General features: G+C 44.2%; 1 protein-coding gene across 4 annotated transcripts in view; it reads right to left on the reverse strand.

Moving 5' to 3' along the window:
- TMCO4 (transmembrane and coiled-coil domains 4) overlaps positions 1-15,462 on the reverse strand; it is a 43,459-nt gene that overhangs the window by 5,572 nt on the left and 22,425 nt on the right. For all 4 annotated transcript variants that reach the window (XR_014619061.1, XR_014619062.1, XR_014619063.1 and 1 more), the window contains exons 12-14: positions 14,447-14,531; positions 12,918-13,035; positions 9,833-9,950 (exon numbers count right to left, since the gene is read on the reverse strand). Coding sequence is in view for 1 of the 4 variants with exons in the window: in XM_084300109.1 (XP_084156235.1) it covers positions 9,833-9,950; positions 12,918-13,035; positions 14,447-14,531 (321 nt within the window). In the remaining 3 variants the exon portion in view is untranslated. The remainder of the gene's footprint in view (positions 1-9,832; positions 9,951-12,917; positions 13,036-14,446; positions 14,532-15,462) is intronic.

Below are 15,462 nucleotides of genomic sequence, written 5' to 3' on the forward strand. Positions count from 1 at the left end.
TTTCTGCTGCCTGCAGAGAGAGATAAAGGACAGGGCAGCTGGACTCTGCTTCCCTCCTGCTCTCCTTGACAAACACCCAAAGGATTCAAGGAGAATTGCAGAGGAACAAGTGAGGAATGCAGCACGAGCAGAGGGTTCACAGGTACTCTGCACAGCAGTGCAGGTCACTGATATGGCTGAGAATTGCAGCTCTTTGACTTGCTTTGAGCCTGCTACACTCAAAAAGCAACCTTATAATGCTGGAAAAAAATATCCCCAAGTTAACTTTTCTCTCCAGAGCTTCCTCATCTCAGCAGTAAGCGATGCCCATGAATGGCATCACATTTACAGGACTGCTTTCAGCTAGATACTACCTGTTTTAATATAAAACTTGACTTTGCACAGAGTGAGAAGAGTTAGCAGAGCAAGCTGCAGTTCCCGAGGCACAGACAATAACCACAGCTCACTTTTCAGCAGCCCTTTCTTCCCACCGGTCTGTGTGCACGTAATAAAATGCAACCTACCTCTGAGCAGCACATCGCGACGGAGCCAGCTCAGCAAGGTTTGCTGTCAGGTCAGCTGTTTGCTTTGCTCTCCACATCAGACAGCGGCAGGGAATTTGTTGTTCACAAAACAACAGTGGCAAAGGCTGCCTGATTGCAGGACTCCCAAGCCATGCCAGGTTATCAATCAAAATGCAGTCACCTTTGCCAAAGCGGCAGGTGTCTCTGGTCAGAGTTTCTCCCACGTGTCAGCATGAGCCTTAATTCAGAGTGCTGAGTGTGCTTTGCCTGCCAGAGGACTTTCAGTCTTGCAGAAAATTTCCTATCCTTTTTTCACAGCTTTTTCTGAAAGCTTACGGCAACGACCTAACACTGCTCAGCCAGAGGAACGGGGCTGGACTTGGGCACGCACACAAAAGCCGGTGGGAGAGCAGATTTCCACTATGAGCACCAGCAGAACACAAAACAAACCACAGAAGAGGCTGGGACTGAGCTAAGTTAAAACAGACGTAAAATTCCCCTGTTTTCGTTCTTTGGAAGCAATGATTTCCTGAAGTGAGGACATGAACAAGTCCAGTAGCTGAGAAACTAGAATTTAAATGGATAATTAGAAAATGTGGCATGGGCATCGGTGACAATTCCTCCTTCCCACTTAGAGGTATAACCAGCTTCAGCAATTCTAGTTTCCAGCAGAGGAGAAGCTAATTACATTTGAGGAAATCTTTATGGAGCTCAATTTATTTTGTAAAGACTGCCAATGTCATTTACGTTATTCCCCATTCATGTTTCTATTTCTGCTCTGAATAGCTGATGGAATAAAGATCAGAACATGATTCAGCCACAGCTAACAGGCTTTCCTTCTAAATCATCCCTTTGCACAATTACAACTCTTGTGAATTGAACACACTGACCTGCCTGGGAAAAGTTCTTTAATTACAGTGACATTTCTCAAGCAAGACAGTAATTTCTTCACGCAGTCAGCTGGGACGTTACCCTCAGACAGAGCTGAGGCCAATTCCACAGCAATGAAATAACTTTTACCAGTGACTTTTTCCTTCAAGCTTTGAAATGCTCTGTGGGAACATGCCTGTGTTGACCGTTCTGAGTAAACACCACTTTTTTGCTTGGAGTCGTGCACTGCAGAAAACTCAGGCAGCTTTATTCTCAATTCACCTCTGCCAATTCCAAGAGGACTGCAGGGAGAGGAGAACCAGAATACAACGAGAAAATGGAGGAACTAAATGGGGGAAATAAGTTTTAGATGTCTGAAGCCCTGCGGGGTTGAGCAGGGAAAAGCTGTACATCAGAGAAGACCAACAGGACATTAGAGGGAGCTCTGTAAGTGGAGAATTAATAAGATAGCTCTTGAAAGAGGTTCAAGGGAAAGGTACCTCCACAAATGTCCTGCTGACAGGCAGTGCACTCCACACCAAGCCGTTGAGCCAAAGGTAACGGCTGCTTATGTACATTTTTCAAGTGTTGCTGTGGATTATTTCTTTTGGAGTTTCTTTTTGCTGGTGCTCTCACTGATGACTGCCAGAAGTGGAATCAGCTCTTCTTTCTTTGGCTGTGAGGTTTGTGTGTGAGCATTCCCAGTCCTTCCAGCCATATCGGAGTTGCAAAACATGCCGCTTACTTTCAGGGTGGCATAGTCAAATACTTATCTCTCTGTGCTAAGTCAAGTAGAAATTATTTAAATTAGATGGTGTAAGGAATGTCCAGTGGTGATCCAAAATATCTGCTGCATTGATCAAGTCAGGATTATGAAGAATGTTTAGAAGGGTCCAGCTTCTGCAAATGAAGACACTGAGATGAGATTCGGTCTCCATAATGCAATGACAAAACAGCATCTGCCTGCAGCAGGGGAAGACTCCTCCTCTGGAGCACTGACAGGGTCTGCTCACCCATCCTCTCCCCTCCTTGCTCCAAGAATACACAAGATCTGGCAGCCAAACGTTACCTTTCCATCTTTGCAGCTTTCAAAACAGATTTTCAGCTCAGCTCCATGAAACAAGATCGGTTTTTACCAGCTGAGCCCTGGGATGCAGGGCAGACTTCAGCATTCTCCGAGTGGCTTCCCCAGGTCCTCTTCTTCCCTACTTAAGTGCCAGCAGCACCGAGACCAGCCCCTTCAAACTTCAGATCTGGAAATCAAATCACGACTTGCACTCAGAGGTACTGGAAATGAACAGGGAACCATCTAGTTCCAACAAGCTGGGATGAGTTCTCCTCACTGCTGGGCTGCAGGAACAGCCACTACCTGGCTCCTTTTCCGCAGCTCCTGCTCTTCACCTCCGTCACAGACCGTGCTCAAGAAGATTCATCATTTCTGAGACTTGTGCTGATACCAAGCACTTACTCTGGGGCAATGGATCACATCTCCCTCTACTCCCCTTTTGCTGAAGGAAATTATAAGGTGGAAATGAGTGCATGTAGTGCAAGGAGGAGATGATAGGGTGGCTGGCAGTGTGGTAACAGCTTTCGGGATAAGGACTAGGTTATGAGGATACAAATCTCCTTACATCAACTCCCACTTCTGCACTCCCAGAAAGCAAACTGCCCTCTGCATATTAACAAGTACTTCACTGAGAGCTCTGCCATATCAACATCATCCTTCTGATGCAGATTACAGCCTCGTACTGTCTCCACTTGCAGTCTGCACCAGACCGGCACTTTGGGAGGCTTGTTTCGGGCTGTCCATTCAAACACCAGCACGTAGGACGTACGCAGCTATCCCCATCTTCACCCCTCAGGGCTCTGCCCCAAAAAGTCAACCACCAAGCAGGCTACCTGACTGTTTAGACAAAACTGGGTCACAAACACCACGGATGGTAACCCCACTAGAACAGGCATCGGTGGGCAGAGGGAACTGCTCCAAAGGGTGTGCAGCCACAGGCAGCAACTCGCCTTTGTGACGCTTTTTAACACTTAGGGTTAACTAAGGGAACTTTTGCCATATTTCAAGACAATGTCCTGTTCTCAGCTCATTCATACCTTAATCTCCTTTACAAATCGATGGTGATATTACATCTTGGCCATTTAGGAGATTTCACCAGCTGAAATAGTGCAAGCTCTCTCCTGAGCACCTCAGTCTCCTACAAACCCATCGCACCTGGATATGCTGCAAGGTTAAGATCTGCCATGACCCTAACATCCCTGGGGCAGCAGGCAGTGGTAAACTTCATGGTATTTCAGCTAGATTGTGAATATCAATCATACGTGCTGCTGTAATTGCAAGATCTCCAACACAACTGCTGAAACTGTGCTGCTACAGCAGAAAACCTTGCGTACACACTGTGTCAGCCAAGTCAGTCTTCTCCTTGATTAACACTCATAATTGGCTGTTGATACAGAATTCTCTTTCCGTGTTAGCTGAAGAGGTTAGAAACGAAGCTCAAAACTGAACACAAAAATGATACCGAATTGTCATTCGTGTTCCAACACAAGACATGAAATAGAAAGATAAATTCTCTCCTCAGTTCACCTGTGTGTGTTTTATATAGCAACTCCTGCAGAATCAAGCATTATTAACAACACTTCGGGAACACTCCCACTGCTTCTGCTGGCGGCTCTGCTCACGTAACGGCTGTGTGATTGGGATGGCTGCTGGCAAAGTCTGCACCTTACAAACCTGTTAACTGCAAACCCGTCAGGAATGGAGCCTGCACTGTCTGGCTTTATGGGAACAGTCCTATTTTCAAACTCAAGGTGTGCTAATGTGTAAAGTGTAAGAGAAAAATCTAAAAGATGGCAAGTAGTAGTCAGAGACCAAACACTGCACACACTCACTCAGATACTGTAGAAACCCTCTGCAAAATGATACCCACGTGTTCCAGGCACAATGGAGGAAATGAGAAAATTCCTCCTATAAATCTGCAGCGAGGCCATGTTGTTAAGGCACCACGCTGCTTCTCCGTGGCAGTGCGTATGCGAATTTTGGCACCAGATTTATGAAATAAAGGCTGAGGGACTGCTATAGAATGGTTCTGCTTGCCTTTTAGAAGCAGCTAAACATCCCCTGCCTTCCAAGGAGTATATCAAGATCAAGCAATGCATCTGTGCTGAAGCAAGGAGCGACACCAGCCTTCGAATTTTTGTCTGTCACCAAGGGAAAACAAACTGCAAGTTATTAATGGGTCCATTTGCACTTGTTTTGGAGAAAGCTTATTCAGTTCCTTCCTCCGTTCTAACGTATTGACATTGCCAGCACACTCTGCTTGAATCCCAAAGAGAAAAATGGATTTAATATGTATTTAATGCGTGGTTATCAGAGCTCCCAAATGGGAACAACAGCAAGAAGGATCACAGAAAACTAAGCCACCGACAACTCCAGGGTTGCATGGACGTATGAAGAGGATGAAGCTTTTCCTTCCCAGCCAAAAAATACAGGAACACACCCCTTATAGCCTCGCAAACCAGTAGATTTGTTTCCACAAAGGAAAGGGAAGGAAATGCCCTCAGGGAAGACATCATCATCAACCTTGGCCACCAAAGAAGTGCATCAGCAGTGAATGACCACAGCACTGCCCCTGCTGCCAGCTGACAAGGGGATGAGAAGAAAAGAAGCATTTGCATCTTTGGGACACTGAACAGGTGGAAAACAAAACCCGAGCTGGTTCTTTGGGAGGCGCTAAGGCCTCCTTTCAAATTCTGATTTCTGTTCTGTTCCTTTCTTCCTCCCACCTCTTTACAATTTACCTTTCATTGATACTTGGAGGAAACTTCGGACACAAGAAGAGAACTTTTCTACACGAAACAGCTGGACGTACTGGAGGTGCTTCATAAACAAAACGGCTTTCCTTTGCACAAGTCCTTGCAGAACATGCTCACGTTCTCCCTTCTCTGCTCAGAGCCCACCACTTCTCTCCTGAAGCAGCAAAGAAATCAGTTGGACATTAAATGATACTATGGATTTTTGTCAGGGGAAATCAGTTCCCCTCATCACCAAAGAGGACTGGATTTGTCTGCTTTTCTGCATGCAGATGTTCAAGAACCCTCTCCAGCCTCCTTCGGGCCACTGCCTAAAGCTGAATTCTGCTCCTCGCTCATTCCTGTCCATATCCTGTTCATTCCTGTCCCCAGGGGAGGTGGCGCTGCTCGTTTGAATCAAGTGGAACAGCAGGATAGTGAGACAGAGGCAGCCTGTTGCATTTTGAACTCCCCAGGATTCTTAACTAACCCACATTTTGTAACCACAATTAATTCTTTGTTTCAAATACTAGGAATAGTAGAAATAAAAACCAGTTCAAAGTATTTTTTGGGGGGGAAAGCCTAAATTACAGATGTGCCAAATCAGATGGATTTCACAAAAGTCAGACTTCTCATCTGCTTCTGCTATGTATGTACCTGGCTGGTTGAAGACCAGACTGTTTGGAGTCAGTTTGCATTCCCTCATAACAGGAATACTCAGCTTCTCTTCTGAGAGTGCTTTTGGAAAGAAAGATCAGTTATTCTTGTGTTTTTTTTCTTTAGTCATTGTCATAAAGAGAGCTACTCCAGTGTTCAGTTACAGCAGCAAAGAAAAGAACAGGCTTTTGAGGTAGCTCATATTTAAGAAGCAAAAGTGTGCTGGGGTATGATCCTGATTATTCTAAAAATGAGCTCTGCCCTTCTTTCACTGTGCTAAGATGCTTCAGGAGAACATGGCCATGAAATACAGCAGCATGTTTTGCTGCTATGCATCGTTACAGCAATGCTCAAGAGATTAAAAAAAAAAGTACTCGTGTCTGTGAGTTGTACAGAACCCAGAGCTGGCTTGCCACGTGTTTCTGGAGGGGTTTACTCTCAGGTGGTGTTTTTGTCTTGCCTTTATAGGAATTTATGAGCACCAGCATCAGGTAGGCAGCTGCCATCTGGACCACGTGTGGATGAAAATTACAAACAGGAGAACTGAGCTGCCAGCATGCTCTCTACCAGTTTTCCAGCCCTGCATTCCTCCTTCCCCCAAGCTTGCAGGTTCACCCCAAGTCCTTGCTGCAGTGAAATTGTCCAGAGAAACGTAAACTCTCGACTTGTGAGGCTCTGTGAAAATGCTCCGCCTGAAGCGATGACTCTGAGCATTTCTGCAACATTCAAATGTTAATGCAAAACATAACCCACAGCATCCCACTTGAACAAGCAGCAATCTAATACACCACAGCTCAATTACTTCCTCGGTCTTTGTAACAGGTGCTGTCAAATAAATCTACTGAATAAATCAGTCCCATTGTAACCACCGGGAAGGCTTTCATAACTGCATTTGCTGAGTGGGAGGACATTTTTTTTCTCTGTTTTTTTTACTGACAGTCAGATAAAAAACATGCTAATCAAGAGAGATGTGCAATAAATGCCTTGGAAGTGAATTCCTGTTTATGCTGAGGTCTCTTAGCCCACCACTTGTTCGAAGGCTCTGATACTACCACAGCAAAGAGAACCAAGCTCTCTGGGTCCTGTCCATTTTTCCCCATGGATGGACTGTAAGATGTCGAAAGTATTGAAGCTATTTTTATAAGCACACTCAGTGCTTTTGCATCATCTGTGCTTTATATTCCTAGCCCTGCTTGTTATTCCTAATCCCTGGCTGAGTTTCAGTGGGACCTGAAAGGCTCCATCCCCGCAGATGTCCTTGCTGGAGGCCCCAGCAGGTGAGTGGCTGTGCACCTCCTCTTTGAAGGCGCACCCAGGTCCTCTGCAGGGTCCCAAGGTCTGCGAGGGCTGGTGACAGAAACAGAAGTGAAGGAATGACAGATCCGCTCATCCCAGTGCCTGCCCATTGTGGTGAAAAGCCTGCAATTAAGTCTCATCATTATTGTTCTTCAAAAGCAGCGAGAGCTTAATTGAAAAGCAACCCTGGTTTTTTAGATGCTGAATTTCCACTGAAGCTGAGAATCAGCTGTATTTTTCTGGTGATGTCAGGATGCAGCAGAGCCCTCTGCAATCCCTTCAACAAGCCAAAGCTCAATGAGAAACTCCTAGAGGGACGTGGTAAAGCAATGGGTTCTGCTGGGTTACCCCACAGCAGCATGCACTCACAGGATAATACTTCTCCAGCAACACCAAGCACTCTGCATCACTTCAGGACCCTTCTATGGAATCAGATGCACATTTTGGGTTCCAGAACTTTCCAAATAAGCCATCTAAACTCAAGGAAACCTCATATGTTTTTTCTGGAATTTAGGAAAAGTCAAAAACAGGCTTTACTGGGAAGCTTAACCCTATGGAGGTCTTTTAATACTCTGTACGTGAGACATTACAGTCCATTTCTCTGAAACATGCACCAGAATGACAAGTCTACTGCAAGGCAGGTATCTAATCTACACGTGAAAAGAAGTGTATACATTACACTGTACATATATGATGATCCCCCCTCCCATTATCTCTATTTTGTAGGAAAGGCAGTAGGATGTACTCTGACAGGCAGGAGACTGGGCTTGATGGATATTGGTCTGAATTACTGCAGATGTTCTGATGTTTTGTCTCCTTTACCAGAAAAGAGTTTTTTTCAGTAAAGGGCCTCATATTGAGCAAGTGTTTTATCAAAAATATCTGTCTATATTTCTATTATGCTGCTGCACTGTATTTGCAGTAAAATCCATTTTTGCTTTCTTGCCACTTCTTACGTAGTGCCCCTGAATATTCCCTTCCCCCTCCTTGCTCTCCCTTTTTACTTTTAAAATGTTCATCAGAATGCACTGCGTTTCTCTTCATACAGCTCCATGCTCAGGAAAATGGAACAAGAGAATGACAACTACTTAATATAGGTGTTCCCCGCCACAGAGATTGCTTTTTTCTTTTCCCGGCGCTTTGCAGTAAGATTAAACAAGTGGAAGTGTCAGCTCTTTCTGAAATGAGAACAGTCTGTTGGCATCCTGCAGCACGAACACAGATGCACAACAGCAGAAGATAAGCAGACAGCAGCTCTGCAACCATTATTCCTTTAGCTCAGATGTAAATACTGCTCCTTTGGGGAAGAAATGGAGAGGCTGCTACGAGCCAGGCAGGGTCAGGTCTGCAGGACTTCAGGGGGGTTTGAAGTTCAGGAAGCAGAATGTCAACTGCAAGAGGGTCTCTGAAGAGAACTCAGAGAGAGGAGAGTAACATAGACTAACCTAACAGGGAACGTCACCCTTCTGCCATCACCATTTGAATTCCTCTGCCATTTTTCTTTTAATGCCATCGTCAGATGTCACTGCTTGCAAGCCATGACAACTCCAGGGACAGTGAAAAGATGATTGCGGGGGCCTGTGGAAATGCTAACCAAGAAAACCCAGTAAAATGCAAAGATACAGGAACAGCCACAGTGCTGAACCACATTTAAAAACCCTCTACTTCCCTATTACCCCCCCACTTCCTTTTGGGAGGTTTATATTTTGGTCTGTGAAGTCTATATCGGTACGGCATTAAGCCCCGTGTTTTCTGGCAAGGGCCATACATAGCTCAGTTATAATGAATGAAATGAGCTGGTAACAGTTGGGTATTTATAGGCTCAGCAGGCTGGTGCTCCAAAAAATCTGAAAGCATTTCAAAGCGCCTTTGGCTCCAGAGCAACATCGATAATCCCAGCAGCCTGTGGGGACATTCAGCAAGGGTCACAGCAGGAAGAATGACCGTGGAAGTGCCCTAAGCTTTCTGCTGAGCGTCTTCCAGGCCAGTTCACAAGAAAGTGAAAAATAAACTGAATCATTAAGATGTGGAAAGACAAGATTGCACATCCAAGATTCTTGTGAATATGAATACAGAAGCCAGGTTCTGCATGATGTGCTCTCTAAGAACTCACTCATGAGTAATGATGAGGCACTGAGCTCACTAGGTTGCTTGCGATAATCGAGTTGAATATTGCTAATCATTAATGACACCAGATAGCTTTGAGGAAGCCAGGTGCCTATCACGTCTACAGGTGAAACTGGTGAAACGCTTCCTGCTTCCTGAAAACCTACCCTCCAAAACCCAGCAGCCCCGCAACCTAGCAAAGCAGCCACTGACACCGCAGAGCCCTGTGCCTACCAGCAGGTTCCTGCACCACGGTGTCAGTGTGGCCCAGGGGACCAAGGTACGAGGGCTAGGAACCTGCCCCCGCACGAACTCGAAGGGCACGGAAGGCACCACCCAGATAAGACTGCAGGTTTCACCTGCTCTGAGGTCATGTGTTTGTGCAACACGTTTCCCAGCTGCAGATCCTGCCTACCTGCCAGCCCGAGGCTTGCAAGACAGCAAGGCCTTTTTTGGGAGAATAATGATCTTTTCCCTCTGCACTGTGAAATATCTCAGAACAAAAAAAAGAGAATCCAACAGTGAAAGCAAATTCTAGCCGGTTACGGCGCTTCAAGTGAAGGACAGATGGAAAAAATGAGACTAAACCAAGTTGTACTTACGACAGATGAGAGGTCCATGTTTACCATCCTCCTGTCATCCAAGTCGACTGGCTGGAGGCCGGCAACATTGAGCTGGACGGAGGAGGTTCTGTACACAAAGCCCAGCAGCCAGTCCCCCCTAGGAGGAGAGCAAAAGAAGAGCATGAATAAACACTGGTGCTAAACCCGACACAGCACGTGCTCACTTGGAGCATGGGGAGAACAGAGGGGAAAACACAGATTCCTGGGACATAAAAATGAGTCTTAGTTTAGTCCTGATCCATGGGGGTAGTTCCATTGCATTTGGTGGGTTTAAGAATCTGACCTTTCTATTTATTTCTGCATCAGCCTGGAGACTGTGATACATTCACGTTTCATCTTTTGAATAGGTAGACATTCTCCAGCCCGCAGAGAGCTGTGAATGTAAGGAGGTCTACGATGCCAATATTGCTGACAGAAATGTCAATGATGAAGCCCCTCGGAGTGCTCCTGATCTGTAGGTACTGCACAAATACACAGTTTCAATGACAAAATGAGCAGGGGTCTGTTCCCACTGTGAAGTATTGCTGTAAATCTTTGGGACAGTTGCAGGGTAGACTCTGGCATGACGAGGGAAGGTGATGCATCCTTTGGAAATCCATAATCTGTTCTCCTGTGCCTAAAACCCAGACACTTAAACACCACTACAGTCTGCAGAGCAGATTTAAGCTGGATGTGAGTGGTATGCTTACTCTGTGACAGCAGCAGACGAAATGCACAAGCACAAGAGACTGTTTCTGGCTGCTCTTGTTCACTCCCAAATGGTCTGTGCTAAAAGGTGCGAGTGAAGGTTGCACAGAGCTCTGCAAAATCCCTGCGACACATCCACACTGCATCAGAGTCACTGTTTGATCCACTACCCCACTGCTACTGAGGCACGGGTTCCTTGAAAAGCTCGCTGAATCCTTAACTACAAATTTAGTTAAGGTTTTCCCCTAGGCATTTGTAATCCTGCTGTGAAATCGAGCGGGACAGCCCTGACAGCTGGCTTTCACTCCCCAGCTACTTCCAGATTTCAAAGCTGAAGGAGACGAACTACAGTGGACTCAAGCTCAACAAACTGTGCCCAAATGTGATCTTGCAGGAGGATTATTCAGTGTAATTCATCTGACCTAAATACAGTTACTCCTGAAGTGACAGAACAAGGACAAAATTTATGTAAGTGAGAGATGGGAGAAGGAGGTGGAGGAGGGGCTTTACCAAGAAAGGTTTGTATAACCCATCTCTCGTATCTAACATCCTCACACAAACTGTCTCTCAGTTACCTCCTCCAGCTGCCCCTCATGCTGAGTAATGTTCAAATTCAGCAGTTGAGGGCAAAGCAGAGAACTAACATGGAATTTTTCCTGGCAGTCTCCTCACCTGTTTTGTTGTTGTTTTTTTTTTCCTATTTGTGAGCAGCAAGCTGTGTTTTCTGCAGCTTTTTTTTGTTCAACATTCAAGTCAGGGGCTAGCCAAAGCCAAGAGACTAACCAAACTGCTGCACATGCAGAGCTACAAATACACACGCTGTGTTATTCCAACAGCATGTGCAGGCTTTGAAACTATAACAAGATGATTTCTTTTATAGTTTAGAAAATGGAGAGGTGGAGCTTTTTGCACTGAAATTGATATTTGTGAAACACATGGAGGAGCAATATTCCCCAGGGCAAATTCAGTTATATGCAACAGATATTCCTAAATCCCAGTCACTAACAGACAGGAGGCAGCAATTGCTTTTTCCCTGTGTCACGTGAAGAAAGACTGAAACTGGTGTGCACATCCGGCACCCATAAAAACTCCTGTGAGCCAAAAAGGACAAAAGCAACATTACTCAGATGTTTCAGCAACATTATTCAGATGTTTCATTATTTCAGATGGGATTAATGATTTTTTTTTGTTTTATTTTTGAATGCTTTTAAATCCTTTTATTTCATTCTTTCTTGTAAATTAATACACTATTTCAGGTGCACAGTAACAGTAATTTCTCACCTTATACACATGTAAGACATACCTATGTGTGTATGGAAAATGTCAACAGCATTTGCAACTGTCCTTGATCTCTGGGTTTGTGGCTTTATAAGCTGTCTTTACTCACAGTTACACGTTTTTTGCTAATCTTGCCTGGTTATTTCTCAATTTATTTTCCCATGCTCTTGGTCTTTCCTGCTTCATTCCTTCATTTTCATTTCCCTCTTCTAATTGTGCTGGTAAGCAATGTCCTTGGTCCTTGTCACAATTATCTTCCAATACAGCCATTAGGTTTCGTGCTGTCACTTGAATTAATAGCTTTTGCACGATAGCTTCAGCTGCTTCTGGCCTCTGAAATTCCCTCTTTTCAGCCAGCAGCTCCCACAGCTCTGCAGAGCAGTGGTCTGCATGGTTTTAAAAGGCTGACTTTTAGTTTCAAGGTAACCTTTCTATTCTTTCACATCTGTAGTAAATTTGCAATGGCTATTCTAGCTGTCCCTCCTTTGTAGGTAAAATATCTCGTTCATGTGGGCTATCTTGACCAGAAACTGAGTCTAGATATAAAAACTCTCCAGTTTGCTCAAGCTCCTTCCCTTGCATGGCAATTTTCACAATTGTTCTCCATGAGCACCACCTAATGAATTGTACCTCAAAGCTTTTAACAGATTTTAATTCATTTTCTTTATTTCTAACTGTCAGTGAACTTAAAGGCTGCATTTGTAGACCCTTACATAAAGGTGAGATTTAAGGGGGCAGCAGAACATGTCAAATTATTCACACAAACACTGACCCAGCTTCAAACTGCCACAGCAACACAATGCTGCCACAGCATGAACACGACCTACGTACCGATAACCAGCATCGCTGTGCAGCACAAAGTCAAAAGCTGGATACAAAACAGCCTCAAACTGTCTCTTGCAGACTGTCATCTCCAATTAATCTGATGGAGAGACCTCTGGAGGGAAGAGACTGGCACTGTTGTCTCTGGCACTACTGAACCAATGCACTCACCAGCTGAACAAACATTGGCTTACAGAATGTTTACAAGGGATAAATGCACAAAATCATTTCAAAGTGACACTAGCGTAAGGAAGCAGAGAACTACACACGTACTGACCTGCAGTAACCATTTATGATCCTGCCCGACACCACTTTTGTGAGAGCTTTCCAGTACTTGGCTTCACCTTCCACTGGAGCTCCCAGTAAGACCACATCTTCAATGATCCCCTGCGAGTCTGTCAAGGTGAAAACAGAACAGGTCAGATTTAGAAGCTGGATCAGAGAATACACTTTACACATACATGAAGGAATGGTATATTCAGAAATGCACTACAGAAAAACCATCTTTCTGTGGTTTAAAGACAGAAACAATGAAAAGGAAGATCTTAAGCAACATTTTACATAATTATTAAGTGTCTGCAGTTCCAGTTGCAATCAGTAAATGCGAAAATTAGAGACCCTGAGACAGTGAAAGGAAGTGGGCTGATGGCAAGAGGGAGAAGTGGCCTGGCCTCTGTCCAGAAAGAGGCAGTTCAAGCAGCAATATGGAAAGTTGCTTCCACCAACCTATTGATCTGGGTTTGTGTAAAGCTGAACTATAACATTTTGAAACTGGTGAGAGGGACTGACATTCTGTACAATGAGAGTGTGTTGTAAACGAAGCACAATAAACTCTTCCCACAGCCAGTCCTCATCTCAGATGAGGAGCATCTCAGCCCCTGCCATTCTTAAGACACAAAAAGAGTAGATCTAGGGTCAGATTAGGATCTGGGTTCTGGCTTCCGTGTAACTCCATTAGGATCGTTCTGGATTTTATTTGATTTATTCTGAGAACAGAATTCCTGTATTTGAGGACTTCCATCTTAAACCAGAAGTTAAGTTCTGGTATACAGCTGTCAACAGTAAAAGTGCTGACCTTCGCTGTCCTCACTTGACTTTATTCCCCCCTTCCTGGACTTTATTGAACAGTTTCTTTTATAAAGCTCCTTATTAATTAGACTTTCTGTGAGGATGAACAGTTAATTAATTAAATGAGCTACGTAGGGGGGAAGGCGGGCTGCATATGCACACTCACTACTGACTCAACTCCAAGATGCAATTTACATCAACTGATCATAACGATTTTATTCTTATTCTAAATTAAAAATAGAATCTATTAATAAACAGGACCACAACGGGTAATAAATTGACAGATGGTTTTATACTTGACTTTGGGGGAAAATTACCATGAAAATAGCAGATGACAGCGGTATTTCAAAGACTTAAATGGAAGGGAGGACTCATGGAACCAGATACAAGAGATACAGAGAGCTGCCAATACAGGCAGAGCATCCTCTGCCAAGATCACAGTGGCTGTGGGCAGCTCACAGACTGATCTAGGAGTCCAATGGCACAAAATGTCAAGGTTGTTGTACAGACTGCTGCCCAAACCATGCTGCCAACCATACTGGAAGACAGCAAATTTAATCTACTGAGCTGGTAGATCTGACAGAAAAAAAAAAATGGTTCCAAATGCATTTCACAACCAGATTTTTAGGTTTCTGTTTGATCGTAAAAAAATCAAGCTCTCTTCCAGAAGAATTTTTCCTGTTGGAAGAAAAACGTCTGTAAGGAAAATGAAGAAAAGGATTAAAAGGTGAGGTTTACCTTTTTCTTGAGCCATCTCCTGCAGACAGAAATAAATGACTCTGGCACCCAGACTAAAGCCAATCAGTGTGACAGGTCTCTTGCCCTAAGAACAAAGAGAAAGAGGAAAGACCATCAAATACTGTACTAGACCAAGAAAGAGAGTCTGGCCACAGGATCCCTAAGACCCTTACATTCAAAGCTTCTGCTTGTGCATGGTCTTTTAAATGTGAGCAATTCTGTCCATTGCAAAGGGATTATCTATCCCTCAAGTTTTGCACAGTTCCATATTCAGAGCATCTGTGTATTTTGTATTTTTTGATACTCCGAAAAATCAACTGAAAGAACCCAGTGACAAGACGTTACTCAAACAGAAACAAACCAGACACTCACAGTTTTGAAATTTCCAAATGAAGTCTAATTCAAGAAGCAAAATGTTTTTGGAAATGTTTTGATAAACAGAAAGAGAAGCTGTAATACAAAAATAGTGGTCCCCTCTAGATTTGAGACTGAATTGCAGCAGCACTGTCATAAAAATGATGTGCAGAAAGCTTTTATGTTGAATAGCCTAATAAGATTTTCTTTAAGATCAAAGAGAATTTAATCTCAACAACAATGAAAAACGGTCTTTGTATTAACCAGGGAGCAGGTGTGATGTCTAGGACTCCCTAGGCATCACACTAACTAGTTGTAGATTCTGCAGCACACTGCAATGTGTCTTTTCACAAAAGCTAATGCTTAAAAGGCAGTAACAAATGCCACCAGCAAAACAAAAGGCTTGTATGAAATAAAGTTTATTGCCTTTCCCAGGATTGTATTTTTATGAGAAATCAAGTTTGTTTCTACTCTGCTGTTTCACATTGTTATCAATGACATGCAGCTCTGGGGCCACAGCTCCTACAGGGCTCCTCTGTAATACATCCTGGACTGGCGTGGCTCTGAGACTAACACGGGGCCAGCAGAAAACAGCTTTCCCCTCCGTGCCAGTGGTAGCCCAGCAAATAATGGCAGGCTTTTGTGGGGCAGAAATGGCTTTT

Source organism: Netta rufina, assembly GCF_964035555.1.
Source record: "Netta rufina genome assembly, chromosome: 22".
Classification (NCBI taxonomy): Eukaryota; Metazoa; Chordata; class Aves; order Anseriformes; family Anatidae; genus Netta; species Netta rufina.